General features: G+C 42.5%; 4 protein-coding genes across 7 annotated transcripts in view; 3 read left to right on the plus strand and 1 right to left on the minus strand.

Moving 5' to 3' along the window:
- Positions 1 to 282: 282 nt before the first annotated feature.
- Positions 283 to 10361, plus strand: DDX55 (DEAD-box helicase 55). Of its 3 annotated transcripts, XR_012663220.1 has the most exons (15): positions 283 to 825; positions 1565 to 1615; positions 1702 to 1788; positions 2353 to 2444; positions 2557 to 2619; positions 3346 to 3495; positions 3962 to 4151; positions 4738 to 4820; positions 5157 to 5288; positions 6356 to 6448; positions 7119 to 7233; positions 7886 to 8054; positions 8425 to 8717; positions 9214 to 9696; positions 9799 to 10361. XR_012663220.1 is itself a non-coding variant. In XM_075110339.1 (14 exons), the coding sequence occupies exons 1-14, from the start codon at positions 619 to 621 to the stop codon at positions 9373 to 9375; spliced, it is 1887 nt and encodes a 628-aa protein (XP_074966440.1). In that variant the 5' UTR covers positions 283 to 618; the 3' UTR covers positions 9376 to 10361. The 3 variants fall into 3 exon arrangements, 2 of the variants coding, with proteins under 2 accessions (XP_074966440.1, XP_074966441.1); XM_075110339.1 differs by having other exon boundaries at positions 9214 to 10361; XM_075110340.1 differs by lacking the exon at positions 2557 to 2619 and having other exon boundaries at positions 9214 to 10361.
- Positions 9676 to 14638, minus strand: EIF2B1 (eukaryotic translation initiation factor 2B subunit alpha). Its single transcript, XM_075110356.1, has 9 exons — positions 14299 to 14638; positions 14126 to 14227; positions 13837 to 13973; positions 13637 to 13753; positions 13016 to 13128; positions 12047 to 12115; positions 10953 to 11028; positions 10630 to 10755; positions 9676 to 10130 (listed from the first exon to the last, which is right to left on the minus strand). The coding sequence occupies exons 1-9, from the start codon at positions 14309 to 14311 to the stop codon at positions 9975 to 9977; spliced, it is 909 nt and encodes a 302-aa protein (XP_074966457.1). The 5' UTR covers positions 14312 to 14638; the 3' UTR covers positions 9676 to 9974.
- On the plus strand, positions 14368 to 20103 carry GTF2H3 (general transcription factor IIH subunit 3). Of its 2 annotated transcripts, none has more exons than XM_075110355.1 (13): positions 14368 to 14441; positions 14763 to 14842; positions 15177 to 15286; positions 15896 to 16059; positions 16320 to 16382; positions 16621 to 16650; positions 17480 to 17508; positions 17594 to 17668; positions 17926 to 17979; positions 18208 to 18276; positions 18404 to 18539; positions 18622 to 18658; positions 18740 to 20103. In XM_075110355.1, exons 1-13 carry the CDS (start codon positions 14432 to 14434, stop codon positions 18807 to 18809), a joined length of 927 nt encoding a protein of 308 aa, XP_074966456.1. In that variant the 5' UTR covers positions 14368 to 14431; the 3' UTR covers positions 18810 to 20103. The 2 variants fall into 2 exon arrangements, with proteins under 2 accessions (XP_074966456.1, XP_074966455.1); XM_075110354.1 differs by having other exon boundaries at positions 14392 to 14441; positions 15180 to 15286.
- Positions 20104 to 21052: 949 nt separating this feature from the next.
- Positions 21053 to 26143, plus strand: part of LOC142065030 (V-type proton ATPase 116 kDa subunit a 2-like) — a 29884-nt gene continuing 24793 nt past the window's right edge. Inside the window, exons 1-8 of the mRNA XM_075110748.1 lie at positions 21053 to 21347; positions 22220 to 22333; positions 22563 to 22636; positions 23384 to 23579; positions 23836 to 23936; positions 24292 to 24488; positions 24705 to 24828; positions 25476 to 25611. Coding sequence (XP_074966849.1) covers positions 21269 to 21347; positions 22220 to 22333; positions 22563 to 22636; positions 23384 to 23579; positions 23836 to 23936; positions 24292 to 24488; positions 24705 to 24828; positions 25476 to 25611 — 1021 coding nt within the window. The 5' untranslated portion in view covers positions 21053 to 21268. The remainder of the gene's footprint in view (positions 21348 to 22219; positions 22334 to 22562; positions 22637 to 23383; positions 23580 to 23835; positions 23937 to 24291; positions 24489 to 24704; positions 24829 to 25475; positions 25612 to 26143) is intronic.

The raw sequence follows: 26143 nt of genomic DNA on the forward strand, positions 1-26143 counted from the left end.
TTCCAGGGGTGAGCCTCTACAAGTAACACACAACAGTTTTGTACAAAATTAATTTAAAATTTGTTACAGGTTTTCATGTTCCAGGTAAAGTTTTTTCAACCTTGGGCAAACACTTGCAGCAGTTCTTCAGAAAGGTGGCTGTTACACCTTATTGCAACTGTTGTGTGCCAATATTTTTGTGTAAAACACTGAAAATTGAATTCTAAGGTGTACATTTAAAAATTGCTTGTGAATCTAACTATGACCCAGGTTCGATAAATAAACAAATTCTTTAAAAAAATGTAACTTTATTTTTGTATTAATGCTTTAAGGAAGTATGGTTTAATGCTCAAAGACTTTTCGTAAAGTATCTCTCAGGATATCAGGAAAATGTCCAAACTCCATCCCACTTTGTGGGCGGGTAGAAGAAATTGCAGGTAATTCTAAACCCTCGGCTTTGCTACTCCACCCTCGGCAGGTGGGAGTCCCAGTGCTGCCATATGACCCGCAGAAGTACTTACTTTTAGCGCAAGCAGTAAGATTTGTCCTCTGGACTTGCAGGGCGGTGGTTGCTACCGCGTTTTCTCACAGAGGAGGCAAAAACCCGCCGCGTCTGGCCGGCGTGGGGGCGGAACCAAGATGCTGCGGCGCCTGTTTCCGCGCGGCCTTGCCGAGGCGGACCGCGGGGCGCGGGGGGACGAGGCCGGGCGGCGCACCGGGCCGGGGCGGCGGCGCAAGATGGAGGCGGTAACCGAGGGGAGCTGGCAGTCGCTACCCGTGGCACTCAGCCCCGGCGTGCTGCGGGCCCTGCGAGAGCTCGGCTTCGCCCGCATGACCCCGGTGCAGGTAGGGGGACGCTCCTGGGCCACCCGCCGTCGCGGGGAAGGGGCAGCGGGGAGGCAGAGCCTGAGGGAGGGTCCGGGCTGTGTCGGCAGCCCCGGGCCAGCCCCGCCGGTGGGAACACGTCGGGCCGTGGGGCCGGTCACAGCCCCCAAGCCGCGCGTCAGAGAGGGCGGCGGTTTCTATAGCAGCGACAGAAGTCGCGGCCTTTGGCTTCTTCTCACTGGCTCTGCATAGGGGACGTTTACGGAGAGCTTTGGTGTCCTTCGGGGGATTTAAGGCTGAGAGACCTGGGTCAGTTCAGCCTGGAGAGAAGACTGAGGGGGGGATCTTGTCAATACTTAGAAATATCTGAAGGGTGGGTATCAAGAAGATGGGACCGGACTCTTCATTGGTGCCCAACGATGGGACAAGGGGCAATGGGCACGGGTTGGAACACAGGCAGTTCCAGCTAAACATGAGAAAAAACATCTCCTTCTGTGCGGGTGCCAGAGCAGGGGCACAGGCTGCCCAGAGAGGCTGTGGGGTCCCTTCCCTGGAGACATTCACACCCCGCCTGGACGCGGTCCTGTGCCCCCTGCTCTGGGTGTGCCTGCTCCAGCAGGGGGTGGGACGAGATGAGCTCCAGAGGGCCCTGCCAACCCCTGCCACCCTGTGATTCTGTGATCCTGTGATTTAGCCTCTGGGAGATTTACTTCTACTGGAGCCAATTAAACTGTTCATGTGACGTTTCTCTTTTTTTCAGTCAGCAACCATTCCGCTCTTCATGAATAACAAAGATGTTGCCGCAGAAGCGGTGAGTGCTTTTTCTTGGTGCAGTTTGTTGCTTTTCTTGGTTTGTCTCTGGAGCTGAGAGAGGGCTAACTGTTTCCCTTCTCACAGGTAACAGGCAGTGGCAAAACCTTAGCATTTGTAATTCCCATACTGGAAATTCTTCTCAGACGGGAAGAAAAATTAAAGAAAATGCAGGTAAGATGAAGTTATTCAGTTCTGAGTATGTTTTTATGATGTGTCAATAAGATTTGACAACTTCAGGAGGAGTACCAATACAGAAAATTGCATATGCACAAAGTGACTGTGCTCAGCTCTTTGGTGTAGCAGTAACAATAGACTGGTTAAAACTTGCAAATAAATTTTGGGGTGCTTTCTTTGCACTTTGATACAGCTTTTTATTTGATGTGAACAAAACAGGTTCCTGAGCTACTAAAACAAGTGTCTTAAAATATCAAATACTGTGACATACAGCTAACAAGGTGTTTGTACGCTTTTTAGCGTCCATTGACTTTGAATACATTTTGGCATACAGAGAGCTTTGCTATTAAATATCATTGTTAAATACTGTCCTTTGAGCAGAGGTATTTTGCACATTTTCTGCTATTTTATATACTTTATTGTATTTCTATGGAAATGTCTTGTCTACAGCTAGGATCATAAACGTGGCTCATGTTCGCCTACCTTGTAAGGGAGAAGTTTCCCCAAATCTTTCTTCTAGTCTGTTATTTTCCATAAATTCCTTTTGTTTTTCACATGCAGGTTGGAGCTATAATTATCACACCAACGAGAGAATTGGCTATTCAAATTGAAGAGGTGCTGTCACATTTCACAAAACACTTCCCCAGGTTTAGGTGAGTGAATGTCAGGCTTGTCATGACCATAGTTCCTTTTACTTTGTACTTCCATAATTTGTAAACTAGCAAAACTTAAAAGATCATCAGTCTTTCTGTTTTATTGTTTTAGTCAGATTCTTTTAATCGGTGGTAGGAATCCCATGGAAGATGTTGAAAAGTTTAAAGAACATGGGTGAGTTGATTGTCAATAATTTTTATCAGTGCCTCGCAGCCGTGGTTTTCTCTTTGCCCTTAGGGTTTTCAAGTTAGGGCTTTGGTCCTGATCGTGCTAAAATTTAACAGGACTGCATGAGCACGTTAGGGTGTGTGCTTAGGAAATTGTGGACTCTTTTCCTTGAGTGAGATAACACCGTAATGAGACAATAGGAGAAGATCGCACATGAAATGAGTACCATGTACGTGCTGTTTGGGTGAAGAACAGCTTACGGCATTGGGAGCCGAAAACTCTTCACTGGGTATTTCAGTTCCTTCGTTCTTGTGACTGTGGTACTAGCAGTAGGCTCTAGTGAGATTGAGACTGTGCTGATGAATAACTTTCTGAAACTGGTGCTGATACCGATGATGAAATTTTAGAGCAATCATATTTGCCACTGGCTTTTGCATGGAGGTACGAAAAAATTCTTGTAGCTGGTAGCTGCTTTCCGTAGTTGCCTATTATATGCTAAACTTTTATTACCACAAATGGTGTGCTTTCACCTGAGCGCTTTTCTCCCATCGACATAGTGTCTGAAAGGCACTGAAATATGGATACAGTTAGAAGTGACAAAGTGAAATTGTTTTATTGAAGAATGCAGTCAATTTGTGTGCAGGTTTGTGCTGTGATAATGACATTAGCAGCTCCCCCTAAGTCTTTGCCTTGTGCAGTTACAAAATTGCTGTGTGTCTCGTTCACAAACAGTGGGAACATCATTGTAGCTACACCAGGCCGCTTGGAGGATCTGTTCAGAAGAAAAGCAGATGGGCTGGATCTGGCAAGTTGTGTGAAGTCGCTTGATGTGTTGGTATTAGATGAAGCAGACAGACTTCTAGATATGGGCTTTGAAGCAAGGTATTCAAATAATAAATTACAGTGATACTTCTGAAGTTTTAAATGAGTCATGTATGACTGATGTGAATGAGCATGGCCTACAATGACCTCCAAAGTTAGTTTTGTTCTGTTCTTTTATCTCTCTCTGCTCCGTAGACTGCATAAAGCAATTGCTAAGAGTGAAGAGAATCAGGAAAGAGTGGATCCTTGATGAATACAGAGTTTAAAATTTCTTTTTTTTTCTGGATATAATTAGCACATGCTATATTAATGCTTGATTAAGTATCATTATTTACACATCAGAGTGGCTTAAAACACTTAAATAAGCTTTGTCCTTTTCTCTTTCTCTCAAAGTTAAGATAGTTCAATAGAAGATTGGCACTTGATAATAAAAACTATTTTGCTTGTAAACTCTTACTTCCAGTGATGAAACTTCTTTCTGAGGGCACTCTTGGGACAGTTACGTTTTACATGTGCTTACTTGCAGTTTGAATGCCATTCTGGACTTTTTACCCAAGCAGAGACGGACAGGTCTGTTCTCAGCAACTCAGACTCAAGAGGTGGAGAACCTAGTGAGGGCAGGTCTCCGGAATCCTGTCCGCATCTCGGTGAAAGAGAAGGGAGTGGCAGCAAGCAACACACAGAAAACTCCAATGCGCCTGGAGAACTATTATATGGTGTGAACCTCTGTGCTTCCTGATAGTTTCTTGGTCCCTCTCTTTTTTCCCTGGTTCTGTCAGCAAGTTTTTAGGTCTTGGCCAGTTAGGATCCCATTAACAGAGGAACCAGAAGTCTCAAAGACATAAAGCTCTTGCAGGTTCTCCAAAGATCAGTAATCGAGCTAAGGGAGGGATCTAAATTAGCAACTCTGTTGTTTCCTGCTCTGTGAGTTTTGTTTGGCTGGCCAGGAATTGTGGTAACCCCAAACTAGCTGCGGTGCTGTGGCTCCTTGACCGGCTTATAGTGAAGGGGGGTGGGAGGAGACTGGCAATTTCAGAAAAGTGGCTAAGGGATAACTTCAGATGCTGCTGTGGGAGGGGTGCTGTGGCTGGGGGAGGGAAGGCTGGGAGCTTAAGTATTTGTCTTCACTTAAAACGAGATACATAAGAGAGTAATATTCCACATGATGAGCTGTGGTACAAATGACCAGTGTTAAGAAATTATGCCCGTAGGCATTTATCGGTGCACAACAAATGAAGGAAACTGGCCGATCACTTTGTATCGAGTCCATTTTCTGATTTTTTTTTCTTTTGCATTGTATAGATCTGCAAAGCAGATGAAAAATTTAATCAGTTGGTGCATTTTCTTCGACAGCACAAACAAGAGAAACATCTAGTCTTTTTCAGGTAACTCTGTTTCCTTGTGAAAACAGTATGGGGTTGTATTACTTAAATTCCAAAACTGCCCTGTGTTGACAAGGACACAACTATTATAAAAGTGATTCATTTTAATAGCTGTCTTGTAGAATATGGTGCCTGAAAGGAGATTGATCATTGCTTCATGTCAGGATTGTGTTGAACTTTATTAAACAAAATGTAAATTTTATATGCATTTTTAAAGTAAGGCATTATAGGTGATTAAATATATACATTTTTGAAAGGTCTCAGGCCACTATAGCTTGACTGTCTGAGACAGATTAAAAATGCAGCATAACCTTTTGCTTTTATGCCTGTTCTTAACAGCACGTGTGCCTGTGTGGAATACTACGGGAAGGCTCTGGAATCCTTAATTAAACAAGTGAAAATAATGAGCATTCATGGGAAAATGAAACACAAGCGTAACAAGATTTTTACTGAGTTTCGGAAGCTCCCAGGGTAAGAGCACATGAATGGGCTAAGCTGGCCAAAAGTGAAAATAGTGAGGGATGCGTAATTTTGTCTGATAATACTTTTGTGCCACTTAAGTGTGGAAGAGTGGCGTCGTGCTGAGAAGAAGGATGCCAGTAGCTGTTTCTGAATGTGGTTATAATAAAACAAACTATGCTTAGATATCAAAGGATTATCACACACAAAGTGAAAACATGGCTGGAGCATGTCCAGCCTAATTTAGGTAATCCGTGTGGCAGCATGGAAGGTGCAGGGACGTGGATTTAGGATATCCTGTGATCCAGGACCCTCTGCAGTTCGCGGTGTTTGCTGGCCAAACGTACGCACTATGAAGCCCATGCTGCTGCTGCTGTCTGTGCTGCTATTTTAATTGGGCACACTGTACTGTCACATGCTCCAACCATGCATCAGCTGTGCTGTATAAACATACCATCCATAGGGAACTGGTAGTGAAAATAACCTTTTCCTGGTGGGTAACCAGAGTGGAAGCCCAGGATACTGTTTATTAGTATATGAACAAGAATACGGCAACTCAATGCTGTAATTTACCTGCAGAACAGTATGCTGTCAGCTTTGCAGGATGTTGTTAAGAAACTCTTGCCTCATTAGCTGTCATTTTCTATTGCATGGGACCTGAGTTTTAGCATTTTATAAGAAAAATAATTACCAGCAGACTGGAAGAACAACTCTTTAAAATAGCATGCTAAAGTTGTCGGCCTCTTAAGTCTTTTATTAAAATGTTTATAGTATTGCATTCAGCTGTGGTGCATGCAGTGGTGATTTAAAAATAGAACTTGTAATAGGGAATCGATTTTTTTTTTTTTCTTAGTGATATGTTGGCTGTAATATAAATCATTCCTTTTTGTAATGTTACGTAGAGTTTCAGTTGGTGAAAGCTGCAGCTACCTTCTAATATTTGGTCTCTTTTCAAAAAACAAATTATTTAAAACGCTTTGTTCCTTGTTCTCCAATGTAGGTCCAGGCTACACAGCTGGGGGGAGACTGGCCCTTTTAAAATGACATTTTAATGGAAATATGCTTTTTCTTTGTCCTAGGGGCATTTTAGTTTGCACTGACGTGATGGCTCGTGGCATTGACATTCCAGAAGTACACTGGGTTTTACAGTATGACCCACCTAGCAGTGCAAGGTACAACTTCAGATCTTAAGAACCTTTTCTTTACTTGTGGTCATGTTGTTATACTGGTAAGATATAAATTGAGAACACACAACTGCAGAAAACACATTTAAGTGCTGCCTGGAAGTTAGCCTGAGCAAACACACAGAATAATGCGTGAACGAGGGAGGTTGGAGCACTGCCATTTTTGTTGCAGCTGCTGTGAATTGAAATGACTTTTCGCTGCATAAGTCAAATGGGTGGTCACCACTTGTATTTGTGTGAAGAGGTGCTCTGGTGCAACGCTTGGTGTGAGAATATCAGAGAAACACCGAGAGGCGAGATGCTGGGGTGAACGAGAACTGAGAGTAGGGACAGAGCTCTTTGAGGAATGGTACATTGACAGCTCACCTGAAAGGTGCTTTTGCATGTATTTTAACTTCCATTGTCGTAATTCTCCCTACAGCTCGCTTAAACTTCACCCCCAAAACAGCTACCCCTTGCTTTAGGGTACAGTCCTAACAATTGTGTGGGACTGCTACACGTCTCTTGTCTTGCATTTTACTAATTCTGGTTGGTTTAGTTCAAAAGTATATAGCACTCTCCTGTCTTCCGTTCCACAAGATTTGCCCTTTTGCTGGCTAATACTTCAAAATCAGACCGAGCATCTCCTGTTAAGTTAGCTCCGTGTGTGTCGTTTCAGTGCCTTTGTGCATCGGTGTGGTCGCACTGCACGGATCGGCAACGTAGGCAGCGCACTTGTCTTTTTGCTTCCCATGGAAGAGTCTTACGTTAACTTTCTCTCAATCAACCAAAAGGTTAGTAGACTTTTATTCTACCCCAAAGCAGGGAAGAGCAAGGGAACTGAAGGTCATAGGTATAGGTCATGTTTTTATTGAAGTGCACAATGACAAAAGAGACAAAAGCTGCTTATTAATCACCAAATGCAACTATCCGTTACAACACGATTGCTCCCGTGTCACCTACCAAGTTTGTAACAGGAGTATGTGATGCACTGAGTAAGGAAAGGCTTTTTGTTTCTAAGGGTGTGTAGAATGGGCATTTCCAGAAGGGCAGCGCTGGCTTCCACTCTTACCCCCAGCCCTGCCACCACTGGGTTATACGCTGCACCCTCTGTGCTCTTCAGCTCTGATAATTTCCTGTGCCTGGTCCTGCATTTGTGGGATTCATTGTGTAAATTCTCTAGAGGCCTGCTAATGAGAAGGTGGTTTGCTACAGCATGAGATGCAGATGTTGCCTCCCTTGAGCTGCAGTATGCGAGCTCTTCTGCTGGGCTAGGACAAGTGTATGCAGGGCTGTAGTGTTGAAGTAACCGAGTAAAAGGGGGAAAGGAGCTCAGAGCTCGCTGAAGATTAACAGGGGAAGAAGCGTGTGTTTGAAGTTTCACAGCGCACTTTAAATCATTCAGCCGAACTTTTCCTTTTCTTGTATTTCTCTTCTGGTTGTCAGTGTCCCATGCAGGAAATGAAACCACAGACAAACGTGCTAGATCTGCTTCCGAAGCTGAAGTCTATGGCCCTCGCTGACAGGGCAGTGTTTGAGAAAGGGATGAAAGCGTTCGTGTCTTACATCCAGGCTTACGCCAAACACGAATGTAACCTGATCTTCCGAATAAAAGGTAGTTCCCAGCAGGGGATGGCATCTTCTACCGCTCCTTTCAGAAGATGGTATTTGGTTTGGCAAAAACCATAGTATTATTGTCCACACGCTTCAGCTACTGATTCCTGTTCTCAAAGTTACTTTCTGCCACATCAGATTCTGACAAAACTTATTTTTCAAGTAACTTGTTTCTCATCGTCAAGAGAAAACATTAGTAAGTTTGACCAAAACTCTGATGTAAACATAAATAAAAATGACTTAGTATTGTTATTAGTATTAAGTATAGAATGAAACCAATACAATAAGATAGTGTTCTTTTCTGTGACTTGCTAAATTAAATTAACTTCTTATCCAGCAGGAAACTGACTTTATCATGTTTATTTTAACAGATCTGGATTTTGCTAGCCTTGCCAAAGGTTTTGCATTGTTAAAAATGCCAAAGATGCCTGAACTAAGAGGAAAATGTTTTCCAGACTTTATTCCAGTCACTGTTAATACGGACTCCATTTCATTTAAGGATAAAAATAGAGAAAAACAGAGACAAAAGCAATTAGAACAACAAAGAAAAGAGAGAGAGGAAAATGGAGGGAGAAAGAAATTAATAAAGAACAAAGCCTGGTCAAAGCAGAAAGCCAAGAGGGAGAAGAAAAAGAAAATAACAGCTAAAAGGAAGCGTGAAGAGGTAAACTCTGCCCGTTCTATTAAACTGTGTGTCGGTACTGTAGCACAGGCCCATACTGTTGAATGTCAGCGCCATGGGATTTTGGTTTGATGGAGTCAACGACTGTAAATTAACTTTTTAGGACCTTGACAGGCAAAGCTTAAAAAAAATTACAGAGAAGCTTTTTAAAGCCAAACACTAAAACAACTTCTCGGCACTCTGATGCAAGTCAGTAATGCCACCAGCATCAGTAGCATGAATTTCTGTTTCTCGGTGCAGCAGTGTGGCATGATGGCAGACAGTACGTGGGTGGGTTTTTTTTTTTTCCTCTTCACTTTTTTCAATTCTCAACAAGTGTAACTGAGAGTTAGATAGTTTCTTAGGTAGACATTGAGGAGTATTTCCTGCTTAGAAACTCCTGGCAAAATCCGAGTTGTAAACTTCTCTTGTGTTCAGCTGTACAGAATGAAAGCCTTCTAGTGTTGTGTGTAATATGTTATTTTCCAACTGTCAACAGGGCTCTGATATTGAAGATGAGGATATGGAAGAGCTGCTGAATGACACACGACTCTTGAAAAGATTAAAAAAAGGAAAAATTACTGAAGAAGAGTTTGAGAAGAGACTAACAGGCAGCCAGAGCAGACTCAAAGCAGAAACTGTTGCCGACTTAAGAGTCTGAAGGTTGACAGTTATTCTAACCATGCTTTTACACTAAAATACTGCCTATTTCAATAAAACTGTATTTTTGTAACAAAATAATGACGCAGAGCACAGAACTGATCTAATTTCTTCACAAAGAGACCTAGCATCCATAACGACATACAAACAAGCCTGCAGTTAAGAACAAAGCTAAAAGCACAGCTCTCGTTGGTGTGGCAGGAGCTGCAGAATTCCATTAGCAGCCTCGTGCATTTTTTCATTTTGGTTTTTTTTTTTCAGGTACGTAGCACAGAGCAGTAAGCAACAGCAATCCTCAGAATGAGTTTGAATACACCATAACGTATTTTATTTTACAATATCAAAATACTCCACCCGTATTTAAAATAACTTATTTTAGGTCTTCAGAACCTGTAGTAACATTTGAATTTTTATTTTTTAACAGTGGTCCATCTACATGTAACGTTTTGCTTTAAGAACTCAAGAAGGCTGATAATGACATTAATCCTTCTAATAATGTCGCCTCCTTACCACATGCATATAACTTGCGTCATCCTCCAAGTTCTTACAAGTGCGATAGTCACTGAAGAAGGTGATACACCCTGTACACCTACTCCTCTGTTACAGGTAGAGTTTGATAAGTTCATCGCTGACAGCTGATGGAGTTAACACTCCGAGGTCTGTAAACAGTAACGTAATTAGTGATGGTGATGTGTAGTCAATCCAGGGATGCTCCTCTGTTAGATTCTGACTTGTTTTCAGAGTGTCAGCTTTGTACTAGGAGGAAACGGAGACCATTAATTATTATACAACTGCCCGTTAAAACCTCTTTCGGGTCTCGGGCAGATGTTTGTGGTAGAACTGAAGGAAGTCAATTGCTTTAATGAGGCATAGGCTGGTGGCACCTTGGTCTCAGCTGTTTTATCTTGTATAAAGAAGATAAAATTTACATTTATATTAATGTATAATAATTTATATTAAATATTACAATTTAGTATACAAATACAATTTGTAGTTACAAAGTGTACTTATTTAACTGTTTCTTATCCTCAGCCGTTCCTGTGCCCCAAAGGAACCGCTTTAGGAACTAAATGTTAGTATTACAACAAATTGTGGCTGTTTGACACGTGACTGTAACATGGAGCAACTCCATATTATGTAAAGTAAGCTGCAGTAGAGAGATCCAGATAAATGAAGACATGCTTAGACAAAAGTTGTTCATAGGCACGGAAGTGTGCAGCTCAGCTGGCTAAGGAGTAATTTGAATTTCTCTTACCTTAAACTTATCTGGGACATCCTGCTGATTTAGAGGGAAAAGTCTTACAAACTTGAAACTTTCTGCTACCACATAAAATGGCTTATTCTGCGCTTTGGCACACACAGCAATTTGGTTGGTGCCAATCTGTGGAGACAAATGGAAAACAACATGCAGACTCAGTGCTAGTGTGACATAATGTCCTGTTTCCAACAATAAATAGATGTTTACTGGATAATGTCCAAATAGGAAAGATTTTTCAGAAAGCCTTAAATTCTTCAAAGAAACCAAACTTAAAAAGTCTAGAGTTTACAGAACGATGTAATAAACTCACTGCCTATTACCTTGTTAATAATGCCTCCGCTTTCAACTACACCTTCAGCACCAACTAACACCAGGTCCACTTTCTCCATAATGTAGCTGTTCAAAGGGGGGGGAAAAAATCCAAGTCATACTGGGTAATGTGACAAATGACTTGCTGAACAGAACAGAAATTAGTAATTCAAACAATCTTTTAATCTACCTATGTAAGTCCACATTTTTAAATGTTCTTGGAGTGAGCTGTCATCTGCTTCCCTGGCAGGAATATTAACTAACTGTGTCTTCTCCAGCCATACCTGACCTTGGTAATTGTATAAATGCTGGAAGAAGTTGAAATCTGACTAGGAATGATACTCAGTTACAAGAACGTGGGTGTCTGTGACAAGATACTACCTACACAGTGAAGTGTAACTGCACTGGGATAACCTTGGCCAAATACGTAGCATGCTCCTTACCTAATCCCCTTTTCTTTGCATCCCTCCAATATGTTTTAATTTGAATATACAGATCTGAAAAGAAAACCATCAACTAAGTGATTTGAATAGACTTAAAGTGTTAAACAGAACCTGTGGACTTGTCCACACAAGGCACTATTAGAGATGCCTTGGTCAGCAGGCTGGTACATATTCTCTTGGAGGCAGCCTCTTGGGCATTTTGCACTTCCACAAGAATTGAGGTTCAGATTTATTATAATTCTTTCTTTTCTCATATTTTGGACTTATACTAAGTGGTGGTAATTTAGCTAATATTTCAAGAAACCCTAAAATGGTAACATGTATGCAAATTAGAAAAAAAAAGGTAGCCTTTTTGTGTAGCACCTCTGGGTGGGCTGGGGTTTTTTTTGTGTGTTTTGTTTTATTTTTAAGATCTCTCCAAGTTCTACACTTAGGTCTGACTCCGTTTTTCATTCTAACATGGACACATCAAGTACTTGTTTTGTAGCAGGCATATTCTCCTAATTGCGTACCTAAAGGTGTAACTAGTTTAGCCCGTTTGATGACTATGACAAACTAAATAGCAACCTCTGTAGTTTCAACAAGCTTCTAGGAAACTTATATATAACGCTACCAAAATAAAATTGTGATGAACGATATTAAGGTGTCATGATCAGGCTTACCCAACTGCAGCGTCCAGAATCACAGTCACAGGAATGTTCAGCTTCCTCAAGGCTTTTGCCATTTTTTGCCTATTAAAAAAACACATTTGAAGCTCAGAAGTCTTTTCCTTAAAGACAATGCTAGAAAAATAGTGTCTGAGAGACTCAAACCCCTGACTGTCCATGTTCCCTTGCCTGTAGTTTTGGTTTATGATGTACCCAGTAACAAGTTCCTGTGTAGAAATGGAAACAAACAGATTACAAAAAACCCAACAAAAGTAAAGTTGGTTTGTTTTAGCAGTCAGGGATTACACTACAGAAAGATGACTCTGAACTATTATTACGATGACAGATTACCTAAACTGTCTTGGCATTTCCATCAACAGGGTGTAAGAAACAAGAAATACAGCATGTGGTGCATTGCTAGAAATTATTTCAGTGAAGCTGGAAAATCATATGTATTTTACTTAACATCCTTGATTCTAGTCAAAGCCTGTTTAGCAACATGTATGATGCAGTACATAGGATTTATTATTTCACTTATACAATAGCGCATGCTCTGAAGAGGGAAAGCTTGCTCTCTTGCTATCAGTAATATGCCTTATTTGGCATCTTCAAATGTTGTTAGCTAAATTTTTTATTTTGCTATGCTTAATTAAGACTGGTTATTTTAGCCTACTTTTGAACCAGACAACTAGAAATGAATTGTCTCCCATTTCCCCAGGAAAATGTAGGTTGCCTGGCACTGAAAGTTAGTAAACCTTTGAGGAAAACCTAGGTAACAATGTTGTTAGAATATTCAGTTTGGGGAATTACTTGCTAATATTGGGGTTTTTTTACTTGTCCAGAATAATGTGATATTATTAGTGCCATTTACCATTTAAAATGCTGCGAACAAGCCTAGCAGCTTTTCTTACTGTATGACAGATGTGATGTTAGCTGTAACTTACCCTGTTAACCAAGATAAAACACAAAGTAATGAGCACTTGCCCTGCTTGATCTGGCTGTGATTCAGTAACATAAACACTGAATCGCTTCTTCGACTCAACAGCTGCTTCTAACACTCTGAGGACCACTCTTGAGTAGGCATGTGTCAATATTCGCTGTCAAAAAAAATAAATCGGACATTACTTTTTGTTGAGCTTTGGGAAACCTTTACTTTTGTAACAGGTGTCACAGCTTTTACATCACACAACTCAATGTTAATCAAATCAATGTTAAATAACAAATTGTTAAATTAACAAATCAATGTTAAATAATGTGTCACCTGTATTCTACAAATTGTGGAACAGCTGGACTTTACGTGGCCCACCACGATGGGGCCGGGAGTGACAATCTAGTACTTTAAATGGAATCTTGAAGTTGTGACTCCTCAGCACCTCTTAGAAGTAGACCACCAGTTAAAGATGGATTGCATGGAAACTGGAGTAAGGGGAGGAGATGAGTCTTAACAAACTAAAGCGATGGGTGATGTTACGCATAGGTACTCGCAGAAGCCGCCATCAGACAATGCTGTTGTGAATGTTAATAAGCTTCGCTCCCCTTTGGTTTTTCCATTACTGCAAGCAGCAGAGTGCCAGAACAAGAGTGACCCTGCCTTGGCCTACTTACGGCACCGTCTCTGATGAAAGGATGACACAGCTTGGCGATTTTGTTCCTCGAGAGAGAGACTTTCCTGAGGAAGATCTCCCCACGCTCGATCATGATTTCTTTGCACTTGGAGTAGTCCTGGAGAACACAGCGATGCCTGCTGTCAGGCTGGAGGGCCCCGCAGCAGGCAGCGTGGCCGAGCAGTGCGCTGCTGCCCTTACCGAGTACTCCAGGGAGGTGAGGCTGATGAAGCGCAGGAAGAGCTCCCCAGCAGAGGAAACGGCCACCGAGGAGTCCACCCGCGACAGGGTGTTGATGGCGGCCAGCAGGCTGCTCCTCAGGCCCTGGATGGTCTCCCCTGCGGGGAGGCGGAGGGGCACGGTCAGGGCAGGGCTGGGCGACCGGGGGCAGGGTGGGGACCCCCATCTCGCCCGGGGCTGAGGGGTGACCCGGGGCAGAGGGGGGACCCCTTCCCGCTCCGCCGGGGGCTGAGGGGGGACCCGGGCCCACCTCGGTCCTGCTTGAGGAAGCCCAGCAGCGCGCGGATGGCGGCCACAGCCGAGGCGACATCGGGGTCGTCCCTCAGCTGCGCCCTGAAGGTTTCGATCAAGTCTGCAAGGCAACGGGACGCGTCAGGCCCGGCCCGGCTCCGCCGCCCACCCCCCGCTCCCCTCACCCCTTACCGTCCGTGCTCATGGCCGCGGCCCCTCCCACTACCCTCCGCCGCCGCCCCGCCCGCCTCTGCTCAGGGGCGTAGCGCCGTGCTTTGGCGTCATCTGCAGGCGCCGGGAACAGCCGGTAGCTTCGGCCGGCGCTATGAGTGCGGGTGAGGAGGCGGCGGCGGGGTCCCGGGGAGCGGGGAGGAGCAGGCCGGGTTGCGGCTCCGCCGGGTTCCCGCGGGAGAATACGGAGCGGGCCTCGGGGCTCGGCTTTCTCGCCTCTGGAGGGGGCTCCGCCGGCCCCTGGGGCCGCCCGCGCTGCTCCGCGGCGCCTGGCCGGCAGCTTCCCCGCGTTCCCGCCGTGCTCTCGGCCCCGCTCCGGCTCCTCTGAACTCCCGGCGGTACCGGGCGAGCCCTCCCGCTCGGCCGCCCCTGCTCGGCGTTTGCACGGAGCTCGGAGCGACGCTGCCGTGTTGCGACTCTTTCAGATGATGAGCTGAGCCTGCTGGTCATCGTCATTGACACCAACCCGATCTGGTGGGGAAAGAAGGCGCTGGGGGAAGCTGAGGTGTGTCTTCTGGGTGTTGGTACTGCTGATGGTGATTTCTGAGGGAAATACATATATTTTTAAAATGTTAGTAAGTAGCCCAGAAATGGGGTTAGTCTTTGATTTCTGAACTATGCTAACATTGTCTGCTAAGACCTATATAATGGATATTAGAGTACTCTTAAAAATAGCTACCCAGTGTGTGTATTTCTCAAAGCTCTCTTTCTAAAAGCTTCCTGTTAAGAAAGGAAGCTCTTTCTGCATCTTCAAGTTATTTTAACTGCGGCTATTTGAGAGATTTCTTTCTTAACTGTAGATGTTATTGTGCTGTATTTACTTTCTCCCTTTTTTTCAGCAGTTCACCTTATCAAAATGCATAGATGCAGCGATGGTACTGGGAAATTCACACTTATTTATGAATCGCACCAACAGACTCGCTGTAATAGCGAGTCACACGCAAGAAAGGTATGGTTGCTTCTTAACAGTGTAAAGGTTGAAAGTGTGCTTTCCTCTCTCTCCTGATTTTCTTGTTGGAGTGAAGTACCTAACTGAAACCAGGTTTACAATGCATAAATATAATTGACTTAAAAACAGGAATTAACTAAAACTGTGCGGGAAAGAATCTGACTTAGTGCCTTACACAAAGCAAGAAGAAGGCTTATAACACAGAAGGGAGGTTTAAACAGAATTTTACTTCATATGGAGAGAGGGAGAGAGACGATGGTAGGCATGTGGTGAGCAGGACAATGCAAGTGGTAGAAGTTTCCTGTTTAGTGGCTGGTTTTCCCCAGATATTTGTGAGTCTCGGGATCCACCCCTAAGTGCAGGCATGGTATCCATTTGCCAGTTCTCTTAAGGGGTATCTTGAAAGAGGGGGAGGTGAATGCAGTTTTTACTCCATTTTGGGTTTGAAGATTGCCTGCCCGAGGTAGTCTCTTTATTGTCTAAAGTATTAAAATTATTTAAAATTATACTTCAGAGTATTGCTATCTGCAGCTGGTTAGTTTATAGCATGTTTTTCTTACAAGGTTAAAGACAAAACATGAATACTTTGGGGTTTTTTTTCTGTTTCAGCCGTTTCTTGTACCCTGGGAAGCGTTGGGCTTTTACAGATCTCTTTGGAGATGGTGGTAGTTCCACAGAATCTAATTGCTCTGGCAGCAAGGATGGAAAATATGAATTGTTAACAGCAATAAATGATGCAATTGCAGAAGAGATTAAAGACCTCATGACAAAAAGTAAGGAAAAGAAAATTCTAGGCTTAATATGCAGAATTGCAAAACACTTGGACTCTCAAGGAGTTATAGGAATTTCCTTTATTTTGATCATGTGACTTTTAATATGTTTAAAATAGATAAATTTATTATGCTTGAGACTTCAGGCCTCTGCATTAATACTATTTGCCAAAGATAAAACTTGTAGGACTATTTGGTACGGTCAGGTTCAGCAACTGTTTTTATATATAAAAGTAACTTTTGCAACTTTTCTTGTATTGCAGCTGACATGAGGGGCCAGCAAACAGAAACTCTGTTAGCAGGATCACTTGCTAAAGCACTTTGTTGTATCCTTTTGATCGCAGAATCTTTAAAGCCTTTATGTATTTTTTTTAAGACTGTTTCTTATAATATTAAAGTTTTACTATTCCTGTTCTGTAATAATACTCAAAACTGAAATGTTTTTTCATAACCGTGGGTCATGCTTATTAAAATATGTGTTGGCTAAGGTGGTGAATACGTGGGATGGATAAGGGAGTTATTTCTAAGAATAGAACGTAGATTCCTTAATGCCAGCTAATATAGATATCAACAAGATGAGCAAAGAGGTAAAAGGTAATGCCTCTGATCCTGTTTTGAGTACTTACATAGATATTTGAATTAGAATAATGGATATAAATACATATATACATACAAAAAAATATGCATATGTTTTGACATGCCCCTGTTTCCAAAATTGGCAATAATAGGTACAGGTTCATCCTGATAATTTGAAGTTGCCCAGTTTAAACTAGGTCTGGGTGACAATTAGAAGGAAAGGACTTGATAGTTAGTCTGCATTCTTATTCTGATCTTCTGTTGCGTGCAAGTAAAATGAGTAAAACTAACTGGAATCTCTTTAGAACAACTGGAGGTTGAGAGGAACTTTTTGAAAGGCACATGCTGCACAAATCCCCTTCCAAAGGGACCACCTGCAGAGTTGTGACGATAGCTGAATTTCTTACTCCCTTTTGCGCTTCCTGTTGTGACTTCTATAATCAGGAAAAGTACTATTTGTGCACTTTGCTATTTTGCAAGGAGCATATTGGACTAGAATCAGCCGTACGTTTTGGATTACTTTAATCAATGAGGAATACACTATAACTGGTGTTTCAACCAGTGAGTTGGTAATGAACGGCTTTGAATGCTGCTTTCCTGATCAACATCTAACTGCTTTTGGACAATAAATGAAGTGGGTCTGCTTTCACAAGAAGTCTGGATTAGTTCACAGATACTTGTCACTGAGGCTGTAAAACAGTTTCATATGTGCGTTTTAACTGAGATGTTAGCTCTAATGTCTTGGATGTTATCTATCTGAGATGATAGATGCTACAGAATTAACAGGGGAAACTACAGGTGATAGAAACAATGTGCTCATGCATTTCTTTTTCTTTTTAATACTTAGCCAATCAAGAAATGAAATCAAGAATTTTGGTAAGAGCTTCGGCTGTCAGTTTTATTTTAGTCTTGAAATCCAGTGATATTATGTAGGCTAACAAGTTTAAATTGCTTTATTTAGGTCATAAAAGCAGCAGAAGACAGTGCATTGCAATATATGAATTTCATGAATGTGATCTTTGCAGCACAGAAACAGGTAAAGCTGGGATTTTTTTTCATATATATTCTATCAATGTGCAAAGATAACAAAATTGTTCATTCCTCTTATTATTATGTTCTGATCAACTGAAAGAGCTTGCCTATGGCTGTGGTGGTCTTGCAGCTGTAAAAGCATGTGCTTTTACATATGTGGAGTGCATTTATAGCAGAAACAGGCCATGACAGCAACACTGGTGAGGCTACATTGGTCCTAGCTGAATTTGTTTTTCATGCATTTCATCTCATTTCTTGCAGAGTATTTTGATTGATGCCTGTGTCTTGGACTCTGATTCAGGTCTTCTACAACAGGTACAGACTTCCTATTCTTATTTGCTGTTTACATTTACTTGTAGATACTTGATGCTTGATAGTTTGGCATATTCTGAAGCTCTTTTCTTTGTTTCGAGAGTGGGTGTGGAAATACGTTTAGTGGATCTAACGGTTCCAACATGCAGGCCTTGTGCAACATGTGGATATATTAAATACCCCGTTAGTCTCATAAAACGTAAGAGTCTGATCATGCTCTCTGCTTTCCAGGCTTGTGACATTACGGGTGGCATATATCTGAAAGTGCCACACATGCCATCCCTTCTGCAGTATTTGTTGGTAAGTCATTTAAAAAACACTGCAGTGTTTTTCCTGTGTCAGATGTGAAATCTTACTGGCTTCATTGACAAGGTAACACGGCAGTACTGTTCCAACTTGCAAAATATTTTTTTCTCTATTCATGCAGTGGGTATTTCTCCCTGATCAAGAACAAAGATCACAACTTGTCCTTCCACCTCCTATTCATGTTGACTACCGAGCTGCATGCTTCTGTCATCGAAATCTTATTGAAATTGGTTACGTGTGTTCTGTGTGTTTGTCAAGTAAGTTTATAAATATTTAAAAGTCTGATTTCTTACACTCAATTGAACTGTTCTAGTTAGAGCCAATTCTTTTATTTTTCAGTATTCTGCAACTTCAGCCCTATTTGTAGTACATGCGAGTAAGTGTTTCGTCTTGTTTCAGGGGTGGGTGTGGAAATAGGTTCAGTGTATCTAATGGTTCCTTTTTTATGTTGTTTCAGGACTGCTTTCAAAATATCATTGCCACCTGTCATGAAAGCTAAGAAGAAAAAATCAAAGTTAGCTGCATAACAACATTATGTAAATACATCATTACCATTTCCAGTAATTCCATTAAATGGAACATACGTGAGAAATTGGTGGCACTTTTTATTTGATATGAAAGAGATCTGTATGCAGTGTTATTACTTGTTTCTTAAGGGATAAGTATTTAAATGGTATGTTTTCTACAGAGCCCTTTAAGTAACAAATCACTATATTGCCATGTAACATGTGCTGTTTTAAATACTGAAGCAGAAGGTGTTCTGGCCACTGTAATGTTTCACAGAATCCCAGGTTGGAAGGGACCTCAGGGATCATCTAGTCCAACCTTTCTAGGAAGAGCACAGTCTAGACAAGTGTCGTGGTTTAGCCGGCAGCTCAGCCCCGCACAGTTGCTCGCTCACTCCCCACCGGTAGATGGGGGAGAGAATCAGAAGGGTAGCGCTCGTGGGTTGGGATAAGAACAGTTTAATAATTAAAATTAAAAGAAACAACAACAGAAATGCAATGTAAAGGAGAACAACGGGAGGCGCAAAGCCCCCGGGGGAGGGGGGAAGGGAGGGGAGAGGGGGAACGAACCACACGCGACGCAGCCCCCCGCCGCCGCGCCGCTCCCGAGCCGCGAACTGCCCCCCGCCAATATACTGGTCATGGTGTCACGTGGTATGGAATGAACCTGCCATTGGCCAGTCGGGGTCAGCCGCCCCCACCATGGCCCCCCCCCCCCCCCCCCGCAGCAGAGCGCGGGAAGCTGGAAAGGTAGCTGACCGCCACGGTGAGGAGAATTAACCCCTTCTCATCCAAAACCAGCACAAGAAGATGGCCCAGCACCCTGTCCAGATGACTCTTGAAGGTGTCCAACGTGGCCGAGTCAACCACTTCCCTGGGGAGATTATTCCAATGGTGACTGTCCTGAGTGAAAAATTTCCCTCTCATGTCCAATTGGAATCTCCCCAAGAGCAACTTGTGTCCATTCCCCCTTGTCCTCTCCATGGGACTCCGTGTAAAAAGGGAGTCTCCATCTTCTTTGTAGCTACCCCTTAAGTACTGGTACATGGTGATGAGATCCCCTCTAAGCCTCCTTTTCTCAAGGCTGAACAAATCCAGCGCTCCTAGCATATCCTCATATGGCTTCACATCGTATGGTTTCACACTTCCAAGTTATTTTCAAAGTCAAGAAAGCTCTGATTCTTTTTGTATGTTGTTGTAAAGGTAAGAATGACCACTTCTGGTGTGTAGGATCTGAACCTTAGCACTATGTTATTCAGGGACTTCAACTTCTTACTAGCTTTTGCTAGCAATTTTTGGATTGAAACAATATCAATTTCAAAATAAATGAGCCAACATTTTCAAGATGTCTTAGAACCCACTTTTTTTTTCTTAAGATGCTAATTCCCCTGCATGTGCACTTAGGTGTATTCATATTCCTTTGACTGTACTGTCTGTGGTATTTCTTTCTCAATTGGATATATCTTCATTCACCAATGAACCCCCCTCCCCCCCCTTTAAAATAACTTCAACAAATGCAAAATAGCTGGTTAGTCTTTAAGGTTATATTTTGAAACTGGAAAACAGAAAATATAATTCTATGTAATACGGCAGCAGGCACAATTTTTTTTTAGTATGTGGTCTTATGTCTGGCATTTGGCAAGCAAGGAAGACTTTTGGATTGGTGTGTTTATGTTAGAATATGAGTGTATGCTGTGTACTTCTGAACATGGCTTTGGTTTAAACAAACAAAAAAATAACCACTTTTTTAAAAGGCAACTGTATAATTTGGTGGATTTATCTGTTGCTAGTAACTGATGTTCTCCTTAAAGGAATACAAAGAGTAATTGTTTCCTACATAGAAAAAGAATTTTTTCTCCACCACCACCCCCCCCCGGCTATATACAGGAATTCATGTTATGTCTTGGTATTGCATCGGGTTTTTGTCAATGTAGCAGTTTAGAAAGTGCCAGTCTTTTACCGGCTTGTTTGTTTCACAAAAGCCATTTTGTTTGAAGGCTGTATTGATAATTTACTTTGTATAAAACGTTTGCAATAAAACCTTTTTCAAATGTGGTTAGATATTGCTATAATAACAGATAACTTTAAGTGTGAGTTATGTGGCCTTCTTCCAGTTTTGCTGTGTAGAAGTGTAACAGTCCGGCCTGGCGCTGGGTGAAGTGCCTGAGGGAGGACATGGTCTGCGTGGCGCTCGGTGAGCGGCGGAGTTGTCCGGGCTGTCGTGATTGATACCGGTTTCGGCTGCGCAATCGCTGCCGTGAGGAGGGGGTTGTGCAGCCGCCTAGCCGGGCTGTGTGACCGGCCGCGGGGCCCGCCGGTGGCCTCCGCCGCTTCGCCGCGCCCCGGCCCGCATTCTCCGTGAGGCGGCCGCGCCGCCGGCAGCGTTTCCCGCCCCTTGCCGTTGCTATGGCGATGCGCTGTTGCCGCAAGATGGCGGCCGGGCGGCAGCCGAGTCCGCGGTGCGGCCCCCGGTAGATGCTATGGCGGCCCCTTTCCTCGGGGTGCTGCTGCTGCTGCTGCTGGCGGCACCTTGCCCCGGGAAGCAGGCTTGGGACCCCGGTGGGTGGAGGGCGTCAGGGGCCGCCATGAAAGGCGGCCTCCGGGGGGCGAGGGGAGGCTGCTGAGGGAAGGGGGCCAAAAGGGTGGCCGGGGGTGAGGGGAGGAGGGGGTCCGTTTGCAGACTGTCTGACTGACTGACTAACGGTGGTGCCTGCCTGGGTGGGCGTGAGGGGAGGTCACGGAGGCTCCGAGCGGTGACGGGGTTGAGTGCGCGGGCGTCCCCTGGGACCAGGAGGTCGGGGGCCTTTGGTGCCCCAACCCGAAGGTGCTGGCCCTTGGGGGTCCTGCTGCTGCTGCTTAGCGCTGGGGGAGATTCCGTGAGGGAAACGTGGCTGCTTCTGTTGGACTTTCCAATGTTGGTAAAGTCTATAAAGGAAATTCGAGTGAAACTCCCAGCTTGGAGCCCTAGACTTGGAACTACGTCCCCATGCTGAGGACAGTAGTCCACAATTACTGGATCGCAGGTAGGGTATGCCCCTGATACCCTTCATGGCCGCAAGAAATTAAAAAGTGTAAATGGAATTCGGCAGGAAATGCTAAATATGTTGCCTGACCTGTGTAGTATCTGCATGGGCCGGTAAGTGCTGCAGTCTCCTGCTGTAACGTTGTTCTACTGCATGTTTACTGAGCATCTTGACAAATGTAAACTTGCGGTATAGAAAGCTATGGGGAACACATACAAGGATGTAAATACAATCCTGCACTGGGCATCCTGTACAAGATATTTTTGTTCTATTTGTGACAATTTAAAGTATAGGAAGTTAAGAATCTAGCCCAAGTGTAAGACCTAAGTATGTCTTAGAGATCTTACCTTTTTCAGTTACTGTGTTTTAAGACTTGTTTTTTTCTTTTTCCCCCCCCCCCCCCCCCAGTCTTTCAGCCTTCATTTATCCTTATGTCAGGGCCCAGAGTCAATTCATTTTTTCTTGGAAATTCTTCGGGAGTTAATTTTTCTATAATTTTAAGTCCTATAGATGAAGAGACAGGTAAGAACACTTCACTTCCCATTCAGTAGTATGTAAATAAATATTTTTGAATTATTAATATTTTTGACACTAAAACTAATGGAGAAACAGCAATGCATTTCATTTAGTGCTTTAATAGTTACTGAAATAGGAACTCCAAAAGATTTCTTATAAAAGGAGTTTAAATGTACATCTTGTTTTCCAGTCTAAATGGCAGGGGAGTACTTTTAAAATTTTTGTTTTGATGTAGGAAGATTGCAGCTTGCAAACTGCAGTGGAAGTAAAAGAGCTGGTGATTGGAATTTGAATGTAACACCTGGTATGGTACGTAAAATACTGATTGTACCCTAAAATGGCAAGGCTTGAACTGTATTAAGGACTACTGAAATACTAGCAAAACATTAAAGTACTAACAACCCAGTTTGAATGTCTTGCCCTTGTCTTTTTTCCTTGACATATACCTTTGTGTGGATGCCGTTGCTGGAGTCTGCTGAGGTGCGGCTTTGACACTGGTTCCTTGTTGTCTTCCTCCTCTCCAGAACTGCCTGTACTTCCTGGCTGGCTGTAGCATTTGAGACTGTTTCAGATCTGCTGGAAGGAGCTAATAGAAATTAAAAAGTAATGGTTTTATACAGCATGTACTCTGGAGCATCTATATCTGTTAGACTTGCCTTCAGTGTTATATGTAATTCCTTAGGGGTTTTATCAACTCTGTAGTCATTCCAGTTTTCAACTGAAGGTAGCTGTAAAAACTGAAATTCACCTTTCAGCGTTTGTTCTTTTCTTTAGAATTGTGAATGTGATTTCTGAGGTAACTTAATCTGTGTGCACACCTTTATGTTCTGTGTACGGTTCATATCCTCACTGTATTTGCATATCTCAGTAGCAGACCCTTTGTCATTCCACGCTCAACAAATGTCCGATTTTATATAGGAAGAATATTATTGCATTGTAGCGCTGATAAAACACAGTAGTACTGAAACTTCTCTTTCAGAAACTGATGAGTGGTATAAATAAGAAAACTTAATACAAGCCGTCAAAGCTGTCAAACTTTATTTTGCATTTTTTCAGAACACTTCCAAAGTGACTATAAGCTTGACTAGAAATCTGGAGTTGTGTTTGCCCAATGCTACTGACTGCTGTACGACACCTCTCTGTGTGGTTGAAACACTTCAGGTTTTAGCTTGCCGTGATTCAGTAATGTTGGCACATCTCCTGATCCAAGCTGAAATATATGCCAACTCTTCCTTTACAGGAAATGTGTCAGGTAAGTGTTTAGATATGCTAAAGAAGAAATTGCATTTTGGCTGTTCTTTCCCTCTATGTGTGAAAAAAAAATATTGGGATTTAGGCAGCAGTAAGAGATACTGAATAATCATTAATGGAATTTAACAAAAGGTGTGTACAGTCAGAATAAACTGCAATGTGCGTGGTCTATTTATTTGGATTCCAGTCCATTTAGTCTGATTTTTCACTCTTTTTTTTTCTTCTTTTTTTTTTTTTTTTTTTTAATTCTTATGCAGAAAATGCAACAATCATCCCAAACCAGGTGTTTCAGCCATTGGGCTCCTGTCCTTGTGACTTGACAGCAGGAGCTTGTGATGTTCGTTGTTGCTGTGATCCGGTACTTATTTCATATTAAACTTAGATTAAGTGTTTTGAAATTTCTAGGCTTTTTGTATTGTCTGGGGAGGGAGAGAGAGGTACAGAATGCTTCAGACTAGATGGGGCGAGAGGGCTCGTCTGGATTTTCCAGTGTTTCTAACAGTAAATATGACCTCCCTCTACAAAATTGGTTTGATTTACCTGTAAGTATAGAATCATAGAATAGTTTGGGTTGGAAGGGACCTTCTACAGGTCATCAACCCTCCCTGCAGTGAGCAGGGACATCTTCGACTAGATCAGGTTGCTCACTATATCTATAGTGCCTATGGTAATGCACTTACTGTGCTAAAAAATGACTGTCTTTTCCCTTTCAGGAATGTACGCCAGACTTGAAGCAGTTATTCAATGAATCATGTTTCACTGGAGTGTTTGGTGGGGATGTAAATCCACCTTTTGATCAGCTGTGCTCTTCTCGGTCAATGGAATATACACCTGATTGGTTTCCTTTCCTTTGTGTACAGTCTTCTCTTAACAATACACCATTTCTTGGCTACTTTTATCATGGCTCTCTGTAAGTCTTAAGAAAATTTGTTTTCTCAACACATGCATTAGGCATGCAACCGATAACAACCTTTTTTTATAATGAAAGTTATTCTAAAATTGAAATTTTAGTGTGTCATGAAATGTCATTGGTACCATACAAGAACATGGGGCATGAAAACAAATGTATAATTATTTGTGTGAGGTAGAGAACAAAGAATTGTTTAATTTTTGACCTTGTTTGCAGTTCTATACCCAGAGTTCCTCCGTTTAAGATTCCTTTACAAACTTCTCCTGGGAAACACTTCACTGGTTACTGTCAAGGAAATCCAATTATGACAGAGGAAAATGAGTATTTTACCATTCCCCAGGTAAACATGTTTAGGAGCTTTTGGTTCTTCTTGTTTTTTTCAATAGCCTCCATATATCACACTCCTATGGCTTTGTAACCAGATTCTGCAAGTACCTGTTGTGAAGTGTTGGAATATATTTTTCGCACACACAAAAAAACCACAAAATCATTATTAAAAGTAAACATTATCCTTCCTCATCCCCCTGCCCATCCCCCAAATGGTAATATTTTAATTATTTCAAGAAGTAAAAGCCAGCTTGGCATCCCAATTAATAGTTTATGGCTTATCATATTCCTGCAGTTTTTTGTTTGCCTGCTGCATTACTGAATGCTATAGTTGGTTCTCCCTTTGAATCTTAGTCATCTCGATGTACTTTTTTTGAGTTCCTTTTGCATTTTAGAGAAGCTTGTTGGTTATAATTATTTTGACAAATTAGGATGAAGCCATATCGTACATTGAAACTAGTTTGCAGCAAGAGACAGGTTAAATTTTAAAAAGCACAGCTTTCAGACTGAGTTATTTTGATGACATTAGATTACTTGTTTGTCAAAGTGTCATATGGCTGTAGTACACACTTGGAGCATTTCATTAAGAATTAGTCTTAAAATAAAAAGCGAGGGACTAGAAAGGGTCCAACATACTTACTTCTGTTGAACTACCTGCAGCAATCCATGGCTGGACAGTGTGTTGGAAATGCCCCTGTTGCGTATCTCCAGAACTTTGATGTCAAATGCCTTACCCATCTAGCATCTTACAAGGAAGGACTGCCCCATGATGTGAGGATAAACAGTGGTACTGGAGGTATGCTGCATAAACCCCAACAGAAATAAGCTTTGTTTCTCAGAGCTGCTGGAACAGAACAAACCCAAGGGCTGTTGACATGGTAGCTATGTGTAATATCTTTGCTACCTGGTGGCTATAGTTTAGCATTTGGGGATGTTCTATTCCTGTTTCTGATGGCCCAGCAAGTGTCCCACTGTTTCCCAAGATTTGGGATATAAGAAATAGTGGGATTGGCCTTTGTTTCTCATTTATCTGTTTCTGGTGGCTCGTGCTGGTTACGGCTACACACGACAGCACAGAGCATCTCTCCCACTTCCTATTTTCAGACCGTTGCAGAGCCTTTTTCTCTCAAGACGGTGCAGTATCATCATTTTAGAATTATTGAGAAGTGGTTACCTTCTGCATTACAGAAGCATTTACTTATGAAGTGTCCTTCTGGGGTTTGAGATAATATGATTACCAGCATGAAGATAACTTCTTATATGCTTTGTAATTGCCTAATTTTATTCATCTATATTATGTCTGTAAGACCCAGATGTAACTAGCTATG

This window comes from Phalacrocorax aristotelis, chromosome 15, assembly GCF_949628215.1.
Source record: "Phalacrocorax aristotelis chromosome 15, bGulAri2.1, whole genome shotgun sequence".
NCBI lineage: Eukaryota > Metazoa > Chordata > Aves > Suliformes > Phalacrocoracidae > Phalacrocorax > Phalacrocorax aristotelis.

Coding starts and splice junctions, on each gene's coding strand:
- DDX55 (XM_075110339.1), top strand. CDS start 619: ATGCTGCGGCGCCTGTTTCCGCGCGGCCTTGCCGAGGCGGACCGCGGG. Junction 7,234..7,885: donor TTCTCTCAATCAACCAAAAG/GTTAGTAGACTT, acceptor TCTGGTTGTCAG/TGTCCCATGCAGGAAATGAA. Junction 8,055..8,424: donor CCTGATCTTCCGAATAAAAG/GTAGTTCCCAGC, acceptor TTATTTTAACAG/ATCTGGATTTTGCTAGCCTT.
- GTF2H3 (XM_075110355.1), top strand. Junction 16,651..17,479: donor GATGAGCAAAGAGGTAAAAG/GTAATGCCTCTG, acceptor TTTAATACTTAG/CCAATCAAGAAATGAAATCA. Junction 17,509..17,593: donor AAATGAAATCAAGAATTTTG/GTAAGAGCTTCG, acceptor TGCTTTATTTAG/GTCATAAAAGCAGCAGAAGA.
- EIF2B1 (XM_075110356.1), bottom strand. Junction 13,754..13,836: donor TCACCTCCCTGGAGTACTCG/GTAAGGGCAGCA, acceptor TGTGTTCTCCAG/GACTACTCCAAGTGCAAAGA. Junction 12,116..13,015: donor TCACAGCCAGATCAAGCAGG/GCAAGTGCTCAT, acceptor TTTTTTTAATAG/GCAAAAAATGGCAAAAGCCT.